The sequence below is a fragment of the Sciurus vulgaris genome, assembly GCF_902686455.1.
Source record: "Sciurus vulgaris genome assembly, chromosome: 1".
Taxonomy (NCBI): Eukaryota; Metazoa; Chordata; class Mammalia; order Rodentia; family Sciuridae; genus Sciurus; species Sciurus vulgaris.
The window spans coordinates 104691409-104711030 of NC_136461.1; the positions used below are offsets into that span (position 1 = coordinate 104691409).

Sequence of the window (19622 nt, forward strand, 5' to 3'; positions counted from 1 at the left end):
TAATTGTAATAGACAAGTTTCTTACCCGGCATATGCCTGCATATTGATTAGCCTCCAAATAAATGTTCATTTCTAGGAATAATGTTAGGTAATTTTAGCAGGTAGCCACTACTCTTTTTCCCCACAGATGGGTCAGCAGACATTTTACCTGATCTGTATTCTCCTTTGGAGGATCCTGAGTGTGTTAGCTTTCTGTTGCTGTGGGAAAACAAAACAAAACAAAAAAAATCTGAGAAATACAACTTAAAAGGAAGGAAGATATATTTTCACTCATAATTTCAGAGATTTCAGTCCATGGTCACTTGGTCCTATGACTTTCAACCTAAGGTGAGGCTAAACGTCATTACAGAGAGTACGTAGTGGAACCAAACTTTTCATCTCATGGCAACTCGGAAAGAGAGAGAAAGAGACAGACAAACAGAAAAGGGACTGGGGATAAGATACATCCTTCAAGGTCCCTAGTGATCTGCTTCCTTCAACTAGGGCCCAGGAAAGTTTCCACCAACTCCCAGTAGTGCTGCTAGCTTAGAACCAAAGTTTCAACACATGACATTTGGGGGAACATTCCAGATCCAAACTATAACATTCTTCCCCCAGCCCCCAAAGTCTCATGCTCATCTTACAAGGCAAAATGCATTTAATCCATCTTCAAGGGTTCCCATAGTCTTCAACATTTCCAATATTGCTCAAAAGACCAAGTCCAAAGTCTCCTCTGAGACTTGAAACAAACTCTTAGCTGTGAGTCCTTTTCAACATACAATAGTGGGACAGGCACAGGATAAACTTCTCATTCTTAAAGGGAAGAATGGGGTCATAGAAAGGAGGGAGGGCCAAAGCAAGACTGAAACCCCTGAGCGGGGCAAGCATTAATCCTATAGCTCTGGGTCCAACATCTGGGGCACATGGTAGTGAGACGTGGGCCTCAGTGGTCTGGGGCAGGGCATCCCTATGTTCTTGCTGGTTGAATCTCATGTAACCTCTTTTCTAGACTGACTCTTCTTGCTGCCAATAGCTTCCCATGGCAGGTTTTCCACATTCCTGGCAACTTTTAACTTCTTGGGGTCTCTACTGCAGGTTTGCTTCACCCTCACAGCATAACATATTGCCCTCTCAGGGGCTTCCTGCAGAGACTCCAACCATGCTACACACTGTCTGGCCTCCCAAGTCTTTCTCTGAAATCCAGGTAGAAGTCTCTGTGACTCCACACTCTTACATTCAGTATGCCAGAAAAAACAGCAGCAGCCAGGCCCTCTTGGACCATAGCAGCAGTGACCTCTGTGTGACTGGATGGTTGAACACGTGAAATTAGTCCTAGGGAATAACTTCCTAGGCAGCCCTGTGGGGGCAGGGCTCTTTTCAAAGCAAAGTCTTTCAAACACATAAGTGGAGTCTGGCAGATTCTTGAAATCCCCTCAGAGCATCTTTCCCGTTTTCTCAGTGCAAAGTTCTTGGCTTCTTTTTAGTTGAGCTAATCTCTTAAACATCCATACCCTCCTAATCCCAGTTTTATTTGTGCTTCTTTTCTGGGCAAACTGCAAGTTTTTCAAATCTTCCTGCTCTGCCTTTTGTTCTCAATTCTGTCTGTAAATTTGGCTGAAAGCAGCCATCAGTACCCATACCACAGCCTAAATGTTGTGCTGCCTTGAAATTTTCTCCACCAGATTAGTCAGTCGGTCACCCTTAAAATCAGCCTTGCACAGAGTCTTAGGGCATGATCAAAATATAGACAAGTGTTTTGTCAGAATGTAACACAAATGCAGGTCAGTTCCACATAGAATCCTCATTTCCATCTAAAAGCTTACAAACACAGCCTTTGTTGTCTGCATTCCTATCTGCATTCTGGTCTTCTGTGCTTACATCTGCTTACAAAATTCTAAGATTTCTTTAGCCTGTATCTTCAGACTTTTTCAAACTCTACCCACAAACCATTTCCAAATACTACATGGCCAAGTACAGTCATGACAATGATGCCACTTCTTGGCACCAGTTTTCTGTGTTAGCTTTCCATCACTGACAAAACATCTGAGACAAACAACTAAAAGAAGCAAGGATTTAGTTCAGCTCACAGTTTCAGAAGTTTCAGTCCATAGTCACTTGATTTCATCACTTTGGGCCAAAGGGAGAGGTGAACATCATGGCAGAGAGCTTGTGGTGGATCAAAACTGCTCAACTCCTGTTGGCCAGAAAGCAGGGGGGTGGGGTGGGGACAGAAGGGGAACTGGTGACAAAATATACCCTTCATGCACACATCTCCAGTGACCTACTTTCTCCAACTAGGCCATACCCCCTAAAGTTTCTACCACATTCCAGTGCTACCAGCTAGGGACCAGGCCTTCAAGGCATCAAGGACATGAACCTTTGAGGGACATTCCAGATTCAAACTATGAAACTAAGCTCAGGCTGAGCATTCTTTGTTCTTCTGAATTCTCTAATGTCTATACTGTTCAAGATTCTGTTTATGAATATTGTCTACTTCATGGCCTCAAAGAGCTTGCAATCCAATAAGGGAAATAAGTAATCCAAAAATAACAATAACAGAGACAGTACCAGAGGAGAACTGACAACAAACCCTATGAAATTGAACTTCAAACCATCATAAAAATGAAGATGAGCTATCTTCCTGCTTTAAACAACTATAAAAACAGATGAAAAATATTTAATAAATGTTGATTTTCAGATATTGGACCACAGACTGCAAATGACAGTGATCCCTGAGAAGAGGCAGCTAACCAAAGTGAGCCCTCAGTGTCCTAGCTCTGAGTTTCCAAGACACAGTGCAGGGAGCAAAAGCAGTAAGTCCTAGCATTCTTACTGAATTGTGGAAATACTTACTGAAGCCTGGAGAGGCAAAGGTGGTTAAAATTTATTGGGCAAGCCAAGTACATACCTGTAGTCCCAGTAGCTCAAGAGGATGAGGCAGGAGGATTGAAAGTTCAAAGCCAGACTCAGCAATTTAGTGAGGCCCTAAGCAACTTGACAAGACCCTGTCTCAAATAAAATGCAAAAAAGACTGGGGATGTGGCTCAGTGGTTAAGAGCCCCTGGGTTCAATCCCTTCTACTAAAAAAAGAAAAAAGAATTTACTGGGCGAAATATTGGAGAGGAGTAAGATACACAAAGGAAGACCTCCAGAGATGTGCAGAAGGAGCCTCTAAGTTTGGCTGCTTACTGATCTTTGCATTCACTGGGATAAAGTCCTAAGACAAGGGGGAGGACTCCAGACAGGGGCAAGCACAACAGTCCTTGGAACCCAGAGCCACGAATGCTTTGGATTCTCTTCAACCATACACTAAGCATTCAACAGAGACCTTTCAGGTCAAAACAGCATTAAACTAAAGACTGTTCTCGATTTGCAGTAAAAGTACTTACAAACAAAACTCAAAAATCAAGTGATTCCAATTAACTTAACTGCATCAGATGACAAAGACCGAACAATATTTAAAGGACACAATTAAGTCCAACACCCAGCAGTTTAACATTCACAATATGTGACCTCCAGTCAAAATTACCAGGCATGCAGAAAAGTGGGGAAATACCTCCACAATGGGAGAAAATTCAACAGAAACAAATTCAGAAATGGCACAGATAGACAAAGGAGATAAGATCATTAAAATGGTTATTTAAATATGATTCATATGTTTTAAGAAAATACAGGCAAATGTGATCAGAATGAGCAGGGATTAAAGCCATAAAAATGCATGTGACTTCTAGATATAAAACACAAGATATATGAAAAATTTAGTATATGAAACTAACAGCATATTAGAAACTACAGAGGAAAAAAACTGGTGTATTTAAAGACATACAGAAGAACCCGTTCAGAATGAAGCTGAAAACAAAACAAAATGGCAGTTGAATAAAAAAGGCATCCATTAAAAAGATTATCATTTCTCCAACATGTATTTTTGGCGCCTTTGTCAAGAGTATCAGATGGTGGTTAATATGTGGGTTTGTCTTTGTGTCTTCTATTCTATTCCATTGGTCTTCATGTCTAGTTTGATGCTGATACCATGCTGGTTTTGCTACTGGAACTCTGTAGTACAATTTGAGATCAGGTATTGTGATGCCTCCTGCATTACTTTTCTTATTCAGAATTGTTTTGACTATTCTGGGTTTCTTATTCTTCCAAATAAATTTAAGGACTGATGTTTCTGTGAAGAATTCTGTGAAGAATGTCATTGGTATTTTGATGGGAATTGTATTTTATCTGTACATTGCTTTTGGTAATATGACCATTTTGATAATATTAATTCTTCCTATCCATGACCATCTCCTGAGGTCTTCTTAAGTTTCTTTCCTGGTGTTCTATAGTTTCCATGGTAGAGATCTTTCATCCCCTGGGTTAGATTAATTCCTGAGTATTTTATTTTAGGTTATTGTGAAAGGGATGGTTATCCGATTTCTTTCTCAGCTAAATCATTGTTCAGTGCTGCTGGGAAAACTGGATATCCATAGGTTAAAAATGAAATTATTGCCATCTCTCATCCTGAACAAAGTTAAATTAAAGTGAATCTAAGACTCAGGAATTAGACCAAAAACCTTGCAACAGCTAGAAGGAAACATAGGGTCAATATTCCATCATATAGGTTCTGGCACTGACTTCCTCAACAACCCCTAAAGCTCAAGAAATAAAATCAAGAATCAATAAGTGGGATGCCATTGAATTAGAAAGCTTCTACACAGCAAAGGAAATGAATTAGAAACTGAAGAGACAGCCTATGGAATGGGGAAAAAAAAAAAAAAAAAACGTTTCCAGTTAATCCTCTGACAGGGGATTAATATCCAGAATATATAAAGAACTCAAAAAACTCAATGTCAAAAAAACAATAACCCAATCAATAAATGGAGAAAAGAACTAAACAGAACTTTCTCAAAAGAAGAAACACAAATGGCCAACACATATATAAAAAAAAATGTTCAACATCTCTAGCAATCAGGGAAATGCAAATCAAAACTATACTAATATTTCCTCTCACTCCTGTCAAATGGCAATTATCAAGAACATAAATAACAATAAGTGCTGTCCAGGATGTGGAAAAAAAGGGTACACCTACACATTGCTAGTGGGATTGCGAATTAGTACAACCATTCTGGAAAACTGTGTGGAAATTCCTCAAAAAGCTAAATGGAATCATCTTCCCCAGCTATATCACCCCTCAGTTATTTATCCAAAATACTAAAATCAGCATACTATAGTGATGTAGCTGCTTCAGTATTTAAAGCAGCACAATTTATAATGGCCAAATTATTCAATCAACCCAGATGCCTGTCAATAGATGAATGGATCAATAAAATGTGGTATATATACAAAATGATGTTTTACTCAGCCATAAAGAAGAATGAAATTGTGGCATTTGCCAGTAAATGCATGGAAATGGAGAGAATCATGCTAAGTGAAAAAAGTGGGGAAAATAAAAGAAAGCCAAAGAGAAGCGAAAGGAATTGTGGCTCTTTGTCCAACCTGGGTATCTTAGTACATGACATGTAGCTATCCTAAAGATGTTAAACACATGAGCAATCAAAATTTTGCTTATAATCATCCAGTCAATAAACCGAATGAGTAAACTGAATTTTTGCTATTTTGGGCCAGTTAAATGTACTGTAACATATTGGCACATTTTTTTCTGGTAACCCCAAAAGGGCTCTCTGAGAACTAATTCTGAAAATGATATCCTCAGTACTTGCATTATTAGAATAAATTTATAACCTCACCAAGTTCAGGACTTTTAAGGATTACAAGTGTTTGGAGAATCTCCTTTTAAAAATAGATATTTTCACTTTAATTTCCCCCTTTTGATTACTGTTTTTTTCTAAACCATCACTTCAAACATTGATTAGGAATAGCCAGTCTTATGTGATTTTTGTTAACGCAGGTGAGGAATCCAGGGCAACACCCAGTGGTCTGATAAACAGCTATTTGAAGTTGATAGGGCTACCTTGGGGAAGAATTGAATGCCCCCTTCTTCAAGTAATGATGGCAGATCTGTTGGCAGGAACACAGGAGAGAAGTTTCAAGCAGCAACTGGGGTGTGAGACTGATAGGAGCATTCTTGGGCATGTGGCTGTGGCCAGGCTCCCCAGATGTGCCAAGCTGGAGGTGTCCTGAGCCTCACACAGGAGTCTTCTTCCAGCTTTGGATCTTGTGAAGTGGGTGTTTAGAAATAAAGTTTCTGCATTGCACTATTTGGATTTAAATTTCAGGAAGTAGTCCTCTTTTGTGTTGTCAAAGACGTTGTCAAGTGCCTGCGTGCAATCTGAAAGATGCCATCCCAGATGAGTGCAAATCTGTTTCAAAAATAATTTGTGTACAATGAATCAAAATGCAGTCTGTAAAAATAAAAAAATAATTTAAAAAAATTGCAGCCAAGCGGATGTGCGTATTTTTGCTTGCTTCAGTGGCACCTGAATACCTTTTTCTGACTCAGTTTTCTGGAAAATAATGATAAACTTAATTTGCCCTCATTATTGATTTCAATGAAGAAGTTTTTAGATCTCGAAAGTCCATAAGCAAATCTTGGGGTAAATTTGAAAAGGCCTGATTCTTCTTCCCCAGAGATCTTGTATCTTAAAAATACAGACTACTTGAAAGAACTAACATCTTTTTCCTAAATATCCTGGCAAAAGAGGAAAAAGCAGCCCTAGTGGGACCACTGTTTTAAGATACTATCTTAAAGTAGGTGTAGATTTATTTTACAGCCTGTCAGGGAAGGTACAACTTATTTTTGGAACAAGTTATATTGTATACCTCCCTCCCAAGAAGTTGTGAAAGCATGAACTATTGTAGTTCTTCCACTTGTTAGTTCAACAAATGATGAATGAACAACAGTGTACCTAGTCCTGTGGGATGTGCTGAGGAAATCAAATGAGATTCCAATGTTAGCCTTGGGTGACTCAAAATTTATTTTGAATTGGCAAGATGAAAAAGTAAGTAACCACAGGGAGTATCTGAGGCACAGCAGTAGAATGAACCAGGAAGTAGGGATAGTGGAGGTCAAAGGAAGGAGAGAATATATTATTGGAGCCATTTAAGAGTGGTTTATATGAACCACACAGTCCCAAGGAAGGGACAAGAGTGCTCCGTTGGGCAGAAATGTCAAGGAGAATTGGAGGCAATTACTTGTGGTGATTAGAACATTGCTATTGACCTTCAAGAGTAGGAACATCAGAAGGGGATGGTATTGGAATCAGATAGCTGTATGTTTTAGAGCAGGTGCATTTGAGGAAATGGAATGGCAGCCACTCACTGGTGACATTTTGATAGTGAAAGGAAGAAACACAACGAGAATCATTTTTGCTCATAAGGAAAAAATTGCTCTTTGGAAGGTACAAGTGAGTGGATTATAGAAGAGGAGAGGTTAAATGTGTTTGACAGGCAATAATTAAATTGTAGATTCTCAGAGAGCATAATGTTAACAAAGGGAAGAACCATGAGATAATTGATAATATATCTGATAAGGAAATGAAGTGGCATAATATATATTTTTGCATTTTATGCAAAAACAACATTAACAAACTTAAATACCATTATTGATTCAAGTGAGAAGTTGGGGAGAAGAAAAGATAGAAGTTTTCCCCTATTATGTCTCTTGTGTTATTTATAGAACATTAGTGTCTTATATCTTCTAGTAATGAAGATATCTTCTCACTTGAACATTTCTATGGTTTGGATCTTGAGTGTTGCCCAAAGGTCCATATGCCTAGGGCACTGCTGGGAAGTGGTGGAACCTGTAGGAGATGGGGGTCTAGGGGGAGGAGGTTAGGTCATTGAGGAATGCTCTTGAAGGGGATATTCAGCCTCCTACCCCTTCTCTTCCTTTGTTTTTCACTTTCCTGCTGCAAAGAGGTGATCAGCTTTGCTCCACCATGCACTCCTCCATGAGGTACTGCCTTACCATAGGCCTGGCACAACATGGTCAACCAATCATGGACTGAATCTGCCAAAACTGTGAGGCGAAGTCATTTTTTCTTCTTTATAAGCTTATTATCTCAGGTATTTGCTACAGTAACAGAAAGTCAACACAGACATCAAGGAATGGGAACTGTTCTGGAGCTTACTTCTGTCTTCTCTTGTCAGGGCAGGTCATGCTGACACTGTTTTACATCACTGATTAAAGAAGACTATGAAGAAAAGAGTCAAGTAGCACCCGTAATAGATGAGTTTACTTCCTCCAGTACAGAAGTTTTCAGGGACTTTCAGGAATGAGTGCAAATTTCATCTCACCAGTACATCAGATTTCCTGGGGATAGCCAAGGCATTGAGGAAATATTGCATGTGTTTGTTTGTGACTACTAAACCTTCCAAACCTGCGTTCAGTTATGCTGCCTCTTTGCTATTGAGTTTCACGTGAAGGACTCACTCTCCTTCAAAATGCAGTGTGTCCTTTAAAGGTATTGTTTGCACTGTGGACCTCACAGGTGTGTCCTGTCCTCCACAGATACAGGTGTGTTTGCTGTGGTGAACAGCCACTCCTTGTCCCTGCTGGGGAAGCTGACCATTAGTGCTGCCTTTAACATTGTTTATATCTATACCTCCGAGCTCTACCCTACCATCATCAGGTACGTGTTGTCCTCAACCACAGCACCCTTCAGACCTTCTGGGTTTGCTTACACCAAAAGAGGAGCGACTCTCCATTCCTCTGCACTGAGAGTCAGTGTGGGTCCAGCAGCCACTCAGCAAGTGCCTGTGGCTCAGAATCAGCCTGTAGGCTGCTCTTCATCTGTGTGGCTGAGGGAACCACAACTTGGTCCCAAACTGAATTCCCTCATGTAAATCATAAGTGCTCCACACTAAACATGCCCTGTCACCCAAACAGGACTTGGTACTGTTGTTATTTTGTTGAATTTAGTTTACGCATTCACCCATCCAGTGTCAGACATATAACTGACAAGCGGACAAGATCCCTCTTCTCACAGAGGCTTTGTTTTAGCACAAAATATATTAAATATGTATAAATATATATTTCAAACCATTTTGTGGGGGGGCTACTAAGGATTTAACTCAGGGGCACTCGATCACTGAGTCACATCCCCAGCCCTGTTTTGTATTTTATTTAGAGACAGGGCCTCACTGAGTTGCTTAGTGCCTTCCTTTTGCTGAGGCTGGCTTTGAACTCAAGATCCTCCTGTCTCAGCCTCCCGAGCTGCTGGGATTACAGGTGTGCACCTCCACACCCAACTGAATGTTAGATTTTCAATGTGCATTGTTGAAGGTGGTTTTTAATGAGTAGGAAGTGCATTTGTCAAAAAGAATGTATTCTGTCCTAAATTTCCCCTCATAAAATAAGTCTGAAAACAAGAAACAAATTCAAATTTAAAGGGTGGCAGGACACACTGCTTATTCCTTTCACAATGACCTCAGTGGACTGGGTCAGGTTTTCCTCAACCAGCCCTTTGCAGTGTTTTTGAGGATCATTCTAAGTGGATCCTTCTCGTTCCCTTTTCCATGCAAGAAGACTAAGGATTCTTTCTTCCTCTTGGTTTAAAATCCCTTTTCCCAGTAACAGATGAGATTTCTGAGATTGGCTGCTCATTTCCTGATTGTTCCTACAACCTAGTTTTCTGGCTACTGCCCATGAAACTAAAATGTTATTCAAACTAGGGCAACTTGAAAGCAAATGTGGACATTCTTAACAATTAGACTGAGTTAACAGAGTGATGTATGGGCACCCTACCTAGAATCTCTACCATTCTCCCTCCCTACTGTACTCTTTTCTGCCCTGCCCACAAAAGTAATATTCTGGGTCTGACAGTGTACACACAATCAATTCCATATTTATATTCTGAATTTTTAATAGTTGAGTTTAAATAAATGGGCAGAATTTGAGGAATATAAAGCCTTGGATCTCTATGGTTATATTAACTGATAGGAGACTCAATACACAAAAACCCATAAAAGCATTAGATAATAAATACTCAAATGTTCATTTCTACATCATCCTCTATAGATGCACTAATACAGTAGTTACTTTCCTCATGTGATTATTTAAATTAATTAAAATTACATGAACTAAAAATTCAGTTTCTTGTCCTTGCTAGCCATATTTCAAGTACTCAGTAAGTCGCCCCATGTGTTCATTGGGTTCTATACTGGACAGTATAATTACTGAACAATTTCCAGCATTACAGAAAGTTGTAGTAGCAGCACCACTCTATAGGATCCTATGCTTCTGCTTTAGGATATACTGCTCTGGATCTAGTATGCTCCCTGAGCCCCTACACACACAAACACATACACACATATGTGTGTGCTGTGCACATGATCTTTAAATTGTCCCCCTAGAACCGATTTGATTTTACTTTTTCTTATGCTTTTCAGGAATGTTGGGCTTGGAACGTGTTCCATGTTCTCCCGAGTTGGTGGGATTATTGCTCCCTTCGTCCCCTCACTGGTTGGTTTGTACCTCCTAGTTTTTCTTGATTCTTCTCTGCTTTGGAAATTCTTGTGCTTTTGCCTAGAGAGAGGTAATGCAGAGATGCTGGTTAAGGTCAGCAGACACAAATGTGAACCATATGCCTCTTAGGTTACGAACCCAGTGCTCTATCTAGACGAATGGACTGGGATGCTTTTACCCATGGTAGATCTGAGTTTCTGTTCCTCTGATTTCGTCGGAGGGTCAGCTGATGCCAGATAGTCTCCTATCGTAAGTTAATCAATTAGTAAATCTTTATTAAGCTCCTGCTGTATGTAGGGCTCTGTGCTAAGCTCTTGATGATGCATGTCACCACATGTAACCCTGATGATAGCTAAATGTGGTAGGCATCATTGTCACCCCTTTATTAAAGATGGAAAATGCTGCAGAAACAGATTAAATATCTTCCTTCCACACCACTAGGAAAAGAAAATTAGAGGAGAAACATGCCTAGCAGTGTGTCTGTTCATATACAATATAATAAAATGTAATATATTTACTTGTATATGTATGTATGTACACACACACACAAATATATGAAAATTTGGGGGCATTTTCATATTGCAAAAAAAAAAGGGGGGGGGGAGAGACTAAATGACAGCTCTAAAATCCTTCCAATCTTAAAAATGCTCAGGTTCTGGGAAGGATCCTGGGGGCCCCGTGAAAGGTCTATGCTTGGTCTGATATGGGAATTTCCACCAAGGCCATTGCAAGGTAACCAGTTTTAGTGTAGGACTCACATACCTTCTCTGTGGACCACCGTTCATTACTCAAGCAGCTTAAGCCCCACTTCTAGTACCAGGCGACTGAAATGCCACCATTGGAATGTACTTCCTTTTCTGAATATCTCTCTCCAGGTCCCACTCTCCATTTTAGGTTGCAAGACCCTTTCTATGAGGGAGTCATGTTAGTTCCATGTTTCATTCAGCAAAATACCTGTGGCATATGAAGTGTATATTGTTTAAACTACCTGACTTTGGGTGGCTGTTCCTGAACATTGTAATCCCCAGCATCATGTCTTCCCATTCCTGAGAGGAGGGAAACTGCTGTGTTCCCCTTGCTGGGAGCCCACTGTGCAGGCCCTGGGTACAAACCCAGTGCAGTAGGTAACATGGTGAGAGGTCTCCCTCCTCCCTCTTCTCCCTTTCCTCTCTCCTGACTATCTTTTCCCCTCCCACACCCTGCCCTCTCCTGCTCCTTTTATCCTCTCCGTCATCTCTTCATTTTTGAAAAAATGAGGAAAAAAATGTTCTGAGGGAGAATCCTCATTAGTACCCACAGATTTTGGAAATCCAAACCAGAAGATCATAAACCTTAGCACATCCTGTACAGGAATTCTAGAATATCAACAATCAGCTCCAGTGGCCCTGAAGTAGCATCTTGCCAGTAATTCTTTCTTTGTGTGTTTCTTTGAACCTATTTGTATTGAAAAAAATTAACTTTTCCTAAGAATATCTTTTGAATCTCTGAAACACTTGCTTGTATGACCAGCATTGCACCATGTTCAATTTCAGTAGTTTAAAAATCATATGTATGTGTTAGCAATTTTTTTCTTTTCAGGGTTTTTATCTCTTTAATCCCTGGGTCCCTCTATAATGGCGTTACAGTACATGGGGTTGTTTGGATGATTTCAAAATTGAGAACTTTAAAGTTCATCATCACCAAATATCTTGGGTTGTCTCCCACATGAAGAACACTTGGAGATCACTTTTATAAACCACTATTCCAGAGAATAGAAGCTGGATGCCAGATTTCCCATGAACCCTTGCATAGCCTGCCCTGCCTCATCTCCCACGGTACCTATCACTGCAGGAGATGGTTCAATGCTGCTGGTCCACGTTCGTTTGCTTCCTGTTGATTTACTCAATCCCAACTCTACATGCTGGAGGAATGACTTAATGATTTCCCAGAATAATTCTCTAGGAGAAAAGAAAAAGTGAATTATAGTGTAGTCTAGTGGGAGGCACAGAATGAATAATAAACATGATAGTTCTCAGTCATGAGACTGCTGATGTCATCTGCAGAGGAAACTGACACAGACTTTTGTTTGTTTTGATCCCACTCTGCCCTTGCAGAAATATGTGCAGTGGTCTCTGCCCTTCATTGTATTTGGAGCCACCGGCCTGGCCTCAGGCCTCCTGAGTTTGTTACTGCCAGAAACTCTGAACAGCCCATTGCTGGAGACATTTTCTGACCTTCAGGTATACTCCTATCGAAGGCTGGGGGAGGAAGCATTGTCATTACAGACCTTGGATCCTCCACAGGTATGGCGACATTTATCTTCACTGTTTGTATCTTCCACTTGGATGTTGATAGTTGTTTGAAAAAAATAATGTTCCACTTAGATTCAGTAGCATGGAAAACAAAGGTGGGATCTAACAGCAGCTGATTTTCAGAAAAACAAAGAGAACCGATGATTCATTAGCTCTTTTAGAACACTTCAGGGACTACTTAGGGGAATAGATGTCATCAAAACACATTTGCAATTTGAATAACTAGGTGATAGTTTTTCATTTTAGGAATGTCATGACATCATTTCCCTGCCCTCTATTCTTTTCCTGTTTCAGCTGGCAGACAAGGAGAGCCCTTTAGGGAGTGAGAGTGAGGAAGAGGAAGAGTTTTACGACGCAGATGAAGAGACTCATATGATAAAGTGAGAAAGAGTCTGGACCCCTGCTCAGAAGTAAAGGTTCGTCTTGTATGCCTCTGGCCAAGGCAGGTTCTCCGGTGGGCCCTAGGAGAGCTGCGCAAAGACAGGCTTGGCTTGAACATGCACAGCTGGTACTCAGCATGAATGGATTCTCTTAAGGCACAAAGGAAGTTGGAAGAGAAATTTCATAAGAGGATACCTCATTGCACTGAGGGAATAGTCCTTAATATGTCCAAAGTTTAGTTCAGAATCCTTACCTCCGACCACACAGCTCAAGTCCACGTTCCAGGGTTTGAGGCTGACATATGTGGAAGTTTGTTCATGTTGCTTTTCCTTTGGCATGATCTGGAAGCAGATATGTAAAATTCCTCACCTCACCATTTGGGTAGGATTTGATAAACTGTCTTTAAACTAGTCTTCGTATGATCTTGACATCTGCCCCTACCACTTGTTCCTCCTCCCTAAGAATCTTCTGATGCAGGTTATTATTTTAATTTTGTGTCTAAGGAAAAGGTCTCAAAGGCCATATGTGTGTCCCAGGACCCCCAGCTTTATCTAAACTGATGAAATTTGAGTCTTCAGGTTGGTTCACTCAGCCTGATGGCTGACTTGGCTCTTTGTGCCTTGAATCCCTAAGATGATTTGCTAGTAAAAGCCCATAGCACCAGAGCAATTTACTAGAGTCAGAGGTGTGGCTGTGGCCTGGTAATGACCTTTGTTACTTCAGTGATCTGATTTCCCACTTACAAGCACCTCCAGAAAAGTTTTCTTCTGGGATTCTAGTACCAGCAATAACTTCAAAATCATGTAAACAAAACTTTATAAAGGTAGAGGGCAGTTAAAAAGGGCTTGTTGAGGATTTTCTTTAAAAAGAAAGATGCAGCTTTTAATAAAGGAGCAAGGAAAATTATCTTTCACAATTTCTATTTGTTTTGCTTTCAGTGTTATGCAATGAGGAACTTGGGCAACATTTATAAACTTGAACTCTCAGCCCTTACCTGTTAATCGGAACAGAAGGCACAGTAATTTCATAGGAAATGTTGGTTTTCATAAAGTACTTCCCATTTTCAAATGAATTAAAATCATACTTGTCCTCTGAAGTCACATACTGGAAATAACTGTTCCCCATGAAACTTGAATACCATCTCTAATAAGAGTATAAACCAGGAGTCAACAGCTTGGACTGCATTCTTCATGGTACTTACAGTACTTTCCCAACCAGGAAAGTTTCTGTGTTTTCAGAAATTTCATTTCTACTAATCTCTTGGAGAAAGAGAAATTGTGTGAGAGGTAAAGAGAAGGTGTCATTCTGGGTGCTTCTTGATAAAGAATGTATCCCTCCCAGTTGGCTCCTGATACACTTTTGTTCTCTTCCACAAAGACTTCTTGGTTTGTGCTCTACCTAACTGTAACTTTGGATTTGTAAAAGTGTGTTTATGTTCTCTATGTCCTTGATTATGTATATAGGATCTTCATAGACAGGTATCATCTCTACTATTTCTCCCTGATGTGCTTAGAACATTGGCCTAGACACAGTAAGGGCACACCAAATCCTACTGTTTTTAGCCATCAGGGAGATTGTGGGATGACTCCTTGTATCACATTTGCAAATCCGACTCACACCACCAAGTTGTGAAATCTTGCTTCTCTTTCTCTGGAAAATGGAGATCTGCCCAACCATCAGGGGAGGAAGACACACTTAGAAGTTCTTATTAAATGGTTAAGTATTTAAAATAAAACAACAAATCAATACACACACACATACACATATATATACACACACATATATATACATATATATGTATATGTGTGTATGTGTGTGTGTGTTTATACATATGTATATGATTTTGTTTCCTGGAGCTATCTTTATATCATAAGAGCAATGTATTCTTTTATAGAAAATTTGGAAACTAGACATTCGAAAATGTACCTATTGGCCCAGCACCTGGAGACAACCAATGTATGGTTTTACTCCTGTGAAGACTAACTGGGAGTTCAACTCTTTTAAAAAAGAGCTAAAGCACTGAGTTTCTTGCTGATTCTAGCTAAATAAATGAGAGTTCAATTAATTCCATCCCTGGGTTTCCTCCTTCCAGGTGGAGGTAGAAGTAAGGAGGGAGGGATCTATAGTTTGAATACATATTGTTTAAAAGACTGGGTTGGCTGTCAACTACTCATGTCAGATGTATTACTAAATTCTGTTTCTGGATAATCCTTTAGCAAAGTTTAATCATTACTATTTTTTATTTCTACTGACTTTACAAAAATAGATTTTTTTCAATTTGGTAATGGTAAAGAACATTGTTCTTGAAGAATGTGCACATGAGTACATGCACATCAGTTAAATTACTGAAAAAATTTGTGGTAACATGTCATTTACACAGATGATTTGTTAAAAAGAATATCATTTTATTTTTTAGATTTTATTCAAAATTAAATTTCTCTAATCATAAAAAGTAGCAGGAAAAATGTAAGACATAATAAGAAATCTTAAGGTGTTTAGAGTCAAAGGTCTAACTGATTAATGTTGTAATTTCATGATTTTGTGAGTTAAAACCATGACCCATTGAAAAGCCAATGCTTATCTTTTGGCTGCTTTCAAGCAGTGTAGACATTCTTTAACATTTATAAATGAGCAATAAGCAAAATATAACAAGAAGAAAACAGGAGTTTCTGGGGCACTACTTACATTACTATGACATGAATAGACATTTTATAGTTGCCATTGATGGAGCTTTTAGTAGATGATTTATATTCTTAACAAATGAATACTGAAATAATTGTCATATTATATCAGAATTAAAATATAGGTTTTCAGTAGGACTTACTTTTTCATATAGATTTTTAATCACTGATCCTTACATTGAAAAAATATCTAGGAAGGATTAGATTATTTTAACTAAGTAAAATGCAGGAATTTGGGCTTCTTGTAAATTTAATCAAGGATCTCGAAATAGGCCTTTTCTTTTGTTCTTACGGGATGTGTCAAAATGCGCAGTAGCATACTTGACAAATACAGAACTTGCTAGAAATCATGAGCAATGGTTGGGAACAGGGATTATAGCAAAGCTGGGGAGTCATAGTACAAAAGATAACTATAAAAACATTTTTAGAAAGAGAAGAATGCAAAGATGATGGGTTGTGGAAAATCCATCAATATAGCACATCAGAGGAGAAAGGCCTATTATCATATTAATAGATATGCAAAGATTGCTGACAAAATTCATCACTCATTCAAAATAAAAACTATCATCAGACTAGGAATACAGGAAGCTCCCCTAGCAAAATAAGGGACATATGGTAGTAACTATGGTGAATTGTCACACAGCATCTGTTCGCCCTCCTGCTACTTTGGCCTTCAAATTTTCTTGATCCTGACCCACAGTAAGTAATGCTTTTTTATATATTCATTTTCTATTTCCTCCTCCTTACCAATATATACATATATGTAAAATATTCATAAGACACTTGTGTGTACATGATGTATATAGCTTTCATAAAACAATGCTTCTTATTGCGAGGCACACTGATAATTTATCATTTGTTCTGTTTTGTTTTGTTTTTAAAATGCCATTTGTGATCTACCTATTAGGTCAGTTTCAACTGCAATCAATTAGACTGCAACCTGTAGTTTGAAATCCACTCTTCTACCCTGTGTTCTTGTATTATAGAAACTTTAAGGCTAAAAAGTACATTTTCTGAACTCCCTCGCAGTGCAGCTTCTCAGTGCAATTTAGTTTCAGTTAGATACAGATAAAATTTGGAATGTGGGAGCAACAGGGAGGTCTCTTCTGCTGGGATTCACAGTGATGAAGCCATTTGGTTTCTCTGAGGCAGGATAGTAGAGATGTTGACAGGAGAAATATTAATTAAAAATTTAACAAGATTTTTTTCCCCACAGAACTTGGAATAATAATTCTAGTATTCACATGGGAAAGCAAAGATCCCAAATACTTAAGACAACCCTGAAAGAGAAAAGTAAACAGAAGAAACTAAATATCTCATATATCAAACTCACCAAAGCTATAGTTTTGGTCTGCAATAGACAAGTAGATCAATGGAACATAGGGAGATTCCAGAAAAAGACAAGCACATGTAACAATTTGGCAATTTTTAAAGAGAGCATGATACATTAGAGAGAAAAGAGCAAACTCTCTAATTATTGATAGGGGAACAACTGGGTTTCCATATCAAAGAAAATAGAATTAGGTCCTTCTTACCATAACAATAACAACAAACATTCCAAATAGATTGAAGACCTAAGTGAAATAAAAATCAACACTTTAAAATTATTAGAAAGTGATGTAAGGGGACAGTCATAGGACCTCAGAGGGATAGATGAATTTCTCAGATGTGAAGAATCACAAAGCATTAAAAAACAATATATTTGACTCTCTCTAAATTTAAAACTTCTTTCTGCATCAACAAAAAATACCACAAAGTTAAAGAAGAGAAATACATTAGGAGAAAATTTTTGTGACTTCTATAACAGACAATGATTAATATCTAGAATACATAAGAATTACTCAAATCAGAAAGAAAAGTGATAGGAAAGTTTACAGGAAATATGATTAGATAATTCAAGATAAAAAAATGTTCAACCTCACTGGAAGATCAGGGAAATGCAAATTGAAACAACATTAAGACATCATTTAAAATCCATTAGATTGGGTGAAAAAAATGAGACTATCAAATGCTGAAACCATGAGGTAAAAAGAATTTACTGACATCCTGAGAGAAGCATAAATTGATTCATCAACTTGATTGTCATTAGGAAATCAAGTTGAAAATGTGTATATTCTACAATTCAGAATTTCTGTTCCTATGTATATATAATGGAACAATGCTTTTAGAACTTTTTTTTGGTAACTCGTTGTAAGAAAAATGTTTTGCACAGTGACACAATCCCCACACCTATATTCAGATCCATATGTTTTATCTATATATACATATATATGTATTACTGAAATAGTTTTGTAAAACAATAAACTACCTATAGTATCTACACTGTTATATTTTCTATTTCATTCACTTAAAAATAAAAGAGTACTGGTGATGACTCCCTAAGATGATTTCACAGTTTATAAATGAGCAAAATATGAAGTTGGAAAAAGTGAAATCATGTTTCATGATTCCTATTTGCCTTAGTTCTTGTCTAGTACATAAGCAAGATATGGACAAAGTCCATTGCAGCTTTATCAGGTGTAAGACGGTGAAATTACATGCACATTTCTGTATACAGCATAGAAATGTACATGTACAATTTTATGTTTATGGGATGGAATAAAAACATAAAAGTTCTATGTGTTAAGGTAGCTGGATCTCAGAAATGTTGAACAAAATGTTGGCTAATTTTTGCTAACTCAAAATTAGGTCAGGATTAAATTCTGTACTAAGTGACTGGAAATACTTGCTAAGTAAAGAAGATTCAGTGCTTTTTGAGCCACACTTTATGGTCAAGATGATATTCTGAAAGTCTCACTCTTATTCCCATCCAGATAAAGAGCATCCCTCTTTTCCATGAACCAAGTCTGCAGATGTAAGCACATGTTGTTCCAAATTTCTTGTAAAAAAGAGCTTTGTATCTGTAGAAATATCTGGACAACTCCTCAGTCAGGACTCCTAGAGCTCTGTGTTTTAAATTTGAAAAGATATTTGTCAATAAAATATTTTTTATTCTTCAATAAAATAGTGTTAACAGGACCTCAGTCTAGACCTTGCAGAGCAATTGGTTATGAATAGAATTCTTACAGAATTGCTTTGGTTCAAAACAAAATTTCAAGAAACTGACTAAAATGATTGTGGGTGGTGGGCAAAAACTACACACACTCAACTTAGAGAAGAGTTTAAAAAATGAGTAATTTACATAAGCAGATCCTCTAGCAATCATAGAGTAGTAGGAAGGGAGCTTGTGAGAGGAAGCCCAAAGAGTCTGTGAGGGTTAGCCTTCCTGAGCAGCAAGCAGCCCAAGGACTGAATCCAGAGGGGCAAACAAGATACTCACCACTAAGGAACACTCAAAAGTTGGTGGATATCTGTCACATCAAATAAATAAAGTTTTAGAATTGTTGAGGCTAAGCTGTTTTCGATGGTGATAATACAACAGATCGATTTTTTTCCCAGTAAATACAGATGCTGTTTACCTCAATCCATAGGATATTTGTCTTCTTACTTGCTATTGTAGGTGGCATGCTTCTATTTAACTGTGTAGGCTTATGTTATGCATATATGAATAAAAAGATGAGGAACTTTATTGTCTTCAACTGGAGTATGATCTGCCCAACAACCTCCTCCCTTGTTCTCTGTAAATCTTTTGCTAAGTATTGAAGTAATACTAATAACCTGGGGACTCTATCTAGGACTCCATTTTGCCACACTGATGACTCTTTGAGGAAAACAAAAGTTGACTTGGCTTAGCAAATGCTTTATAAAGCTTCAGGCACACACCCATTTCCTTGGTAATACGAAATAGGAACAGTGAAGGGAATTGTTATGCCTGTAATGTGCTTTGCCTCTAATGCAGCAAAGTTAGATTAGAAAATTTAATTCTGAAATGTTTAGAGA

The 19622-nt window shown here is 38.4% G+C and overlaps 1 protein-coding gene across 7 annotated transcripts in view; it reads left to right on the forward strand.

Moving 5' to 3' along the window:
- The window catches only part of SLC22A15 (solute carrier family 22 member 15), an 88004-nt gene that overhangs the window by 64837 nt on the left and 3545 nt on the right, over positions 1-19622 (forward strand). Inside the window, exons 9-13 of one of the 7 annotated variants that reach the window (XM_079117184.1) lie at positions 8435-8555; positions 10315-10387; positions 12484-12672; positions 12976-13097; positions 14001-18117. In XM_079117184.1, the coding sequence (XP_078973310.1) occupies positions 8435-8555; positions 10315-10387; positions 12484-12672; positions 12976-13065 (473 nt within the window). In that variant the 3' untranslated portion in view covers positions 13066-13097; positions 14001-18117. Of the gene's footprint in view, positions 1-8434; positions 8556-10314; positions 10392-10519; positions 10640-12483; positions 12673-12975; positions 18118-19622 lie in introns of those variants that run through there. The other 6 variants (XR_013760147.1, XM_079117185.1, XM_079117183.1 and 3 more) reach the window with 6 other exon arrangements.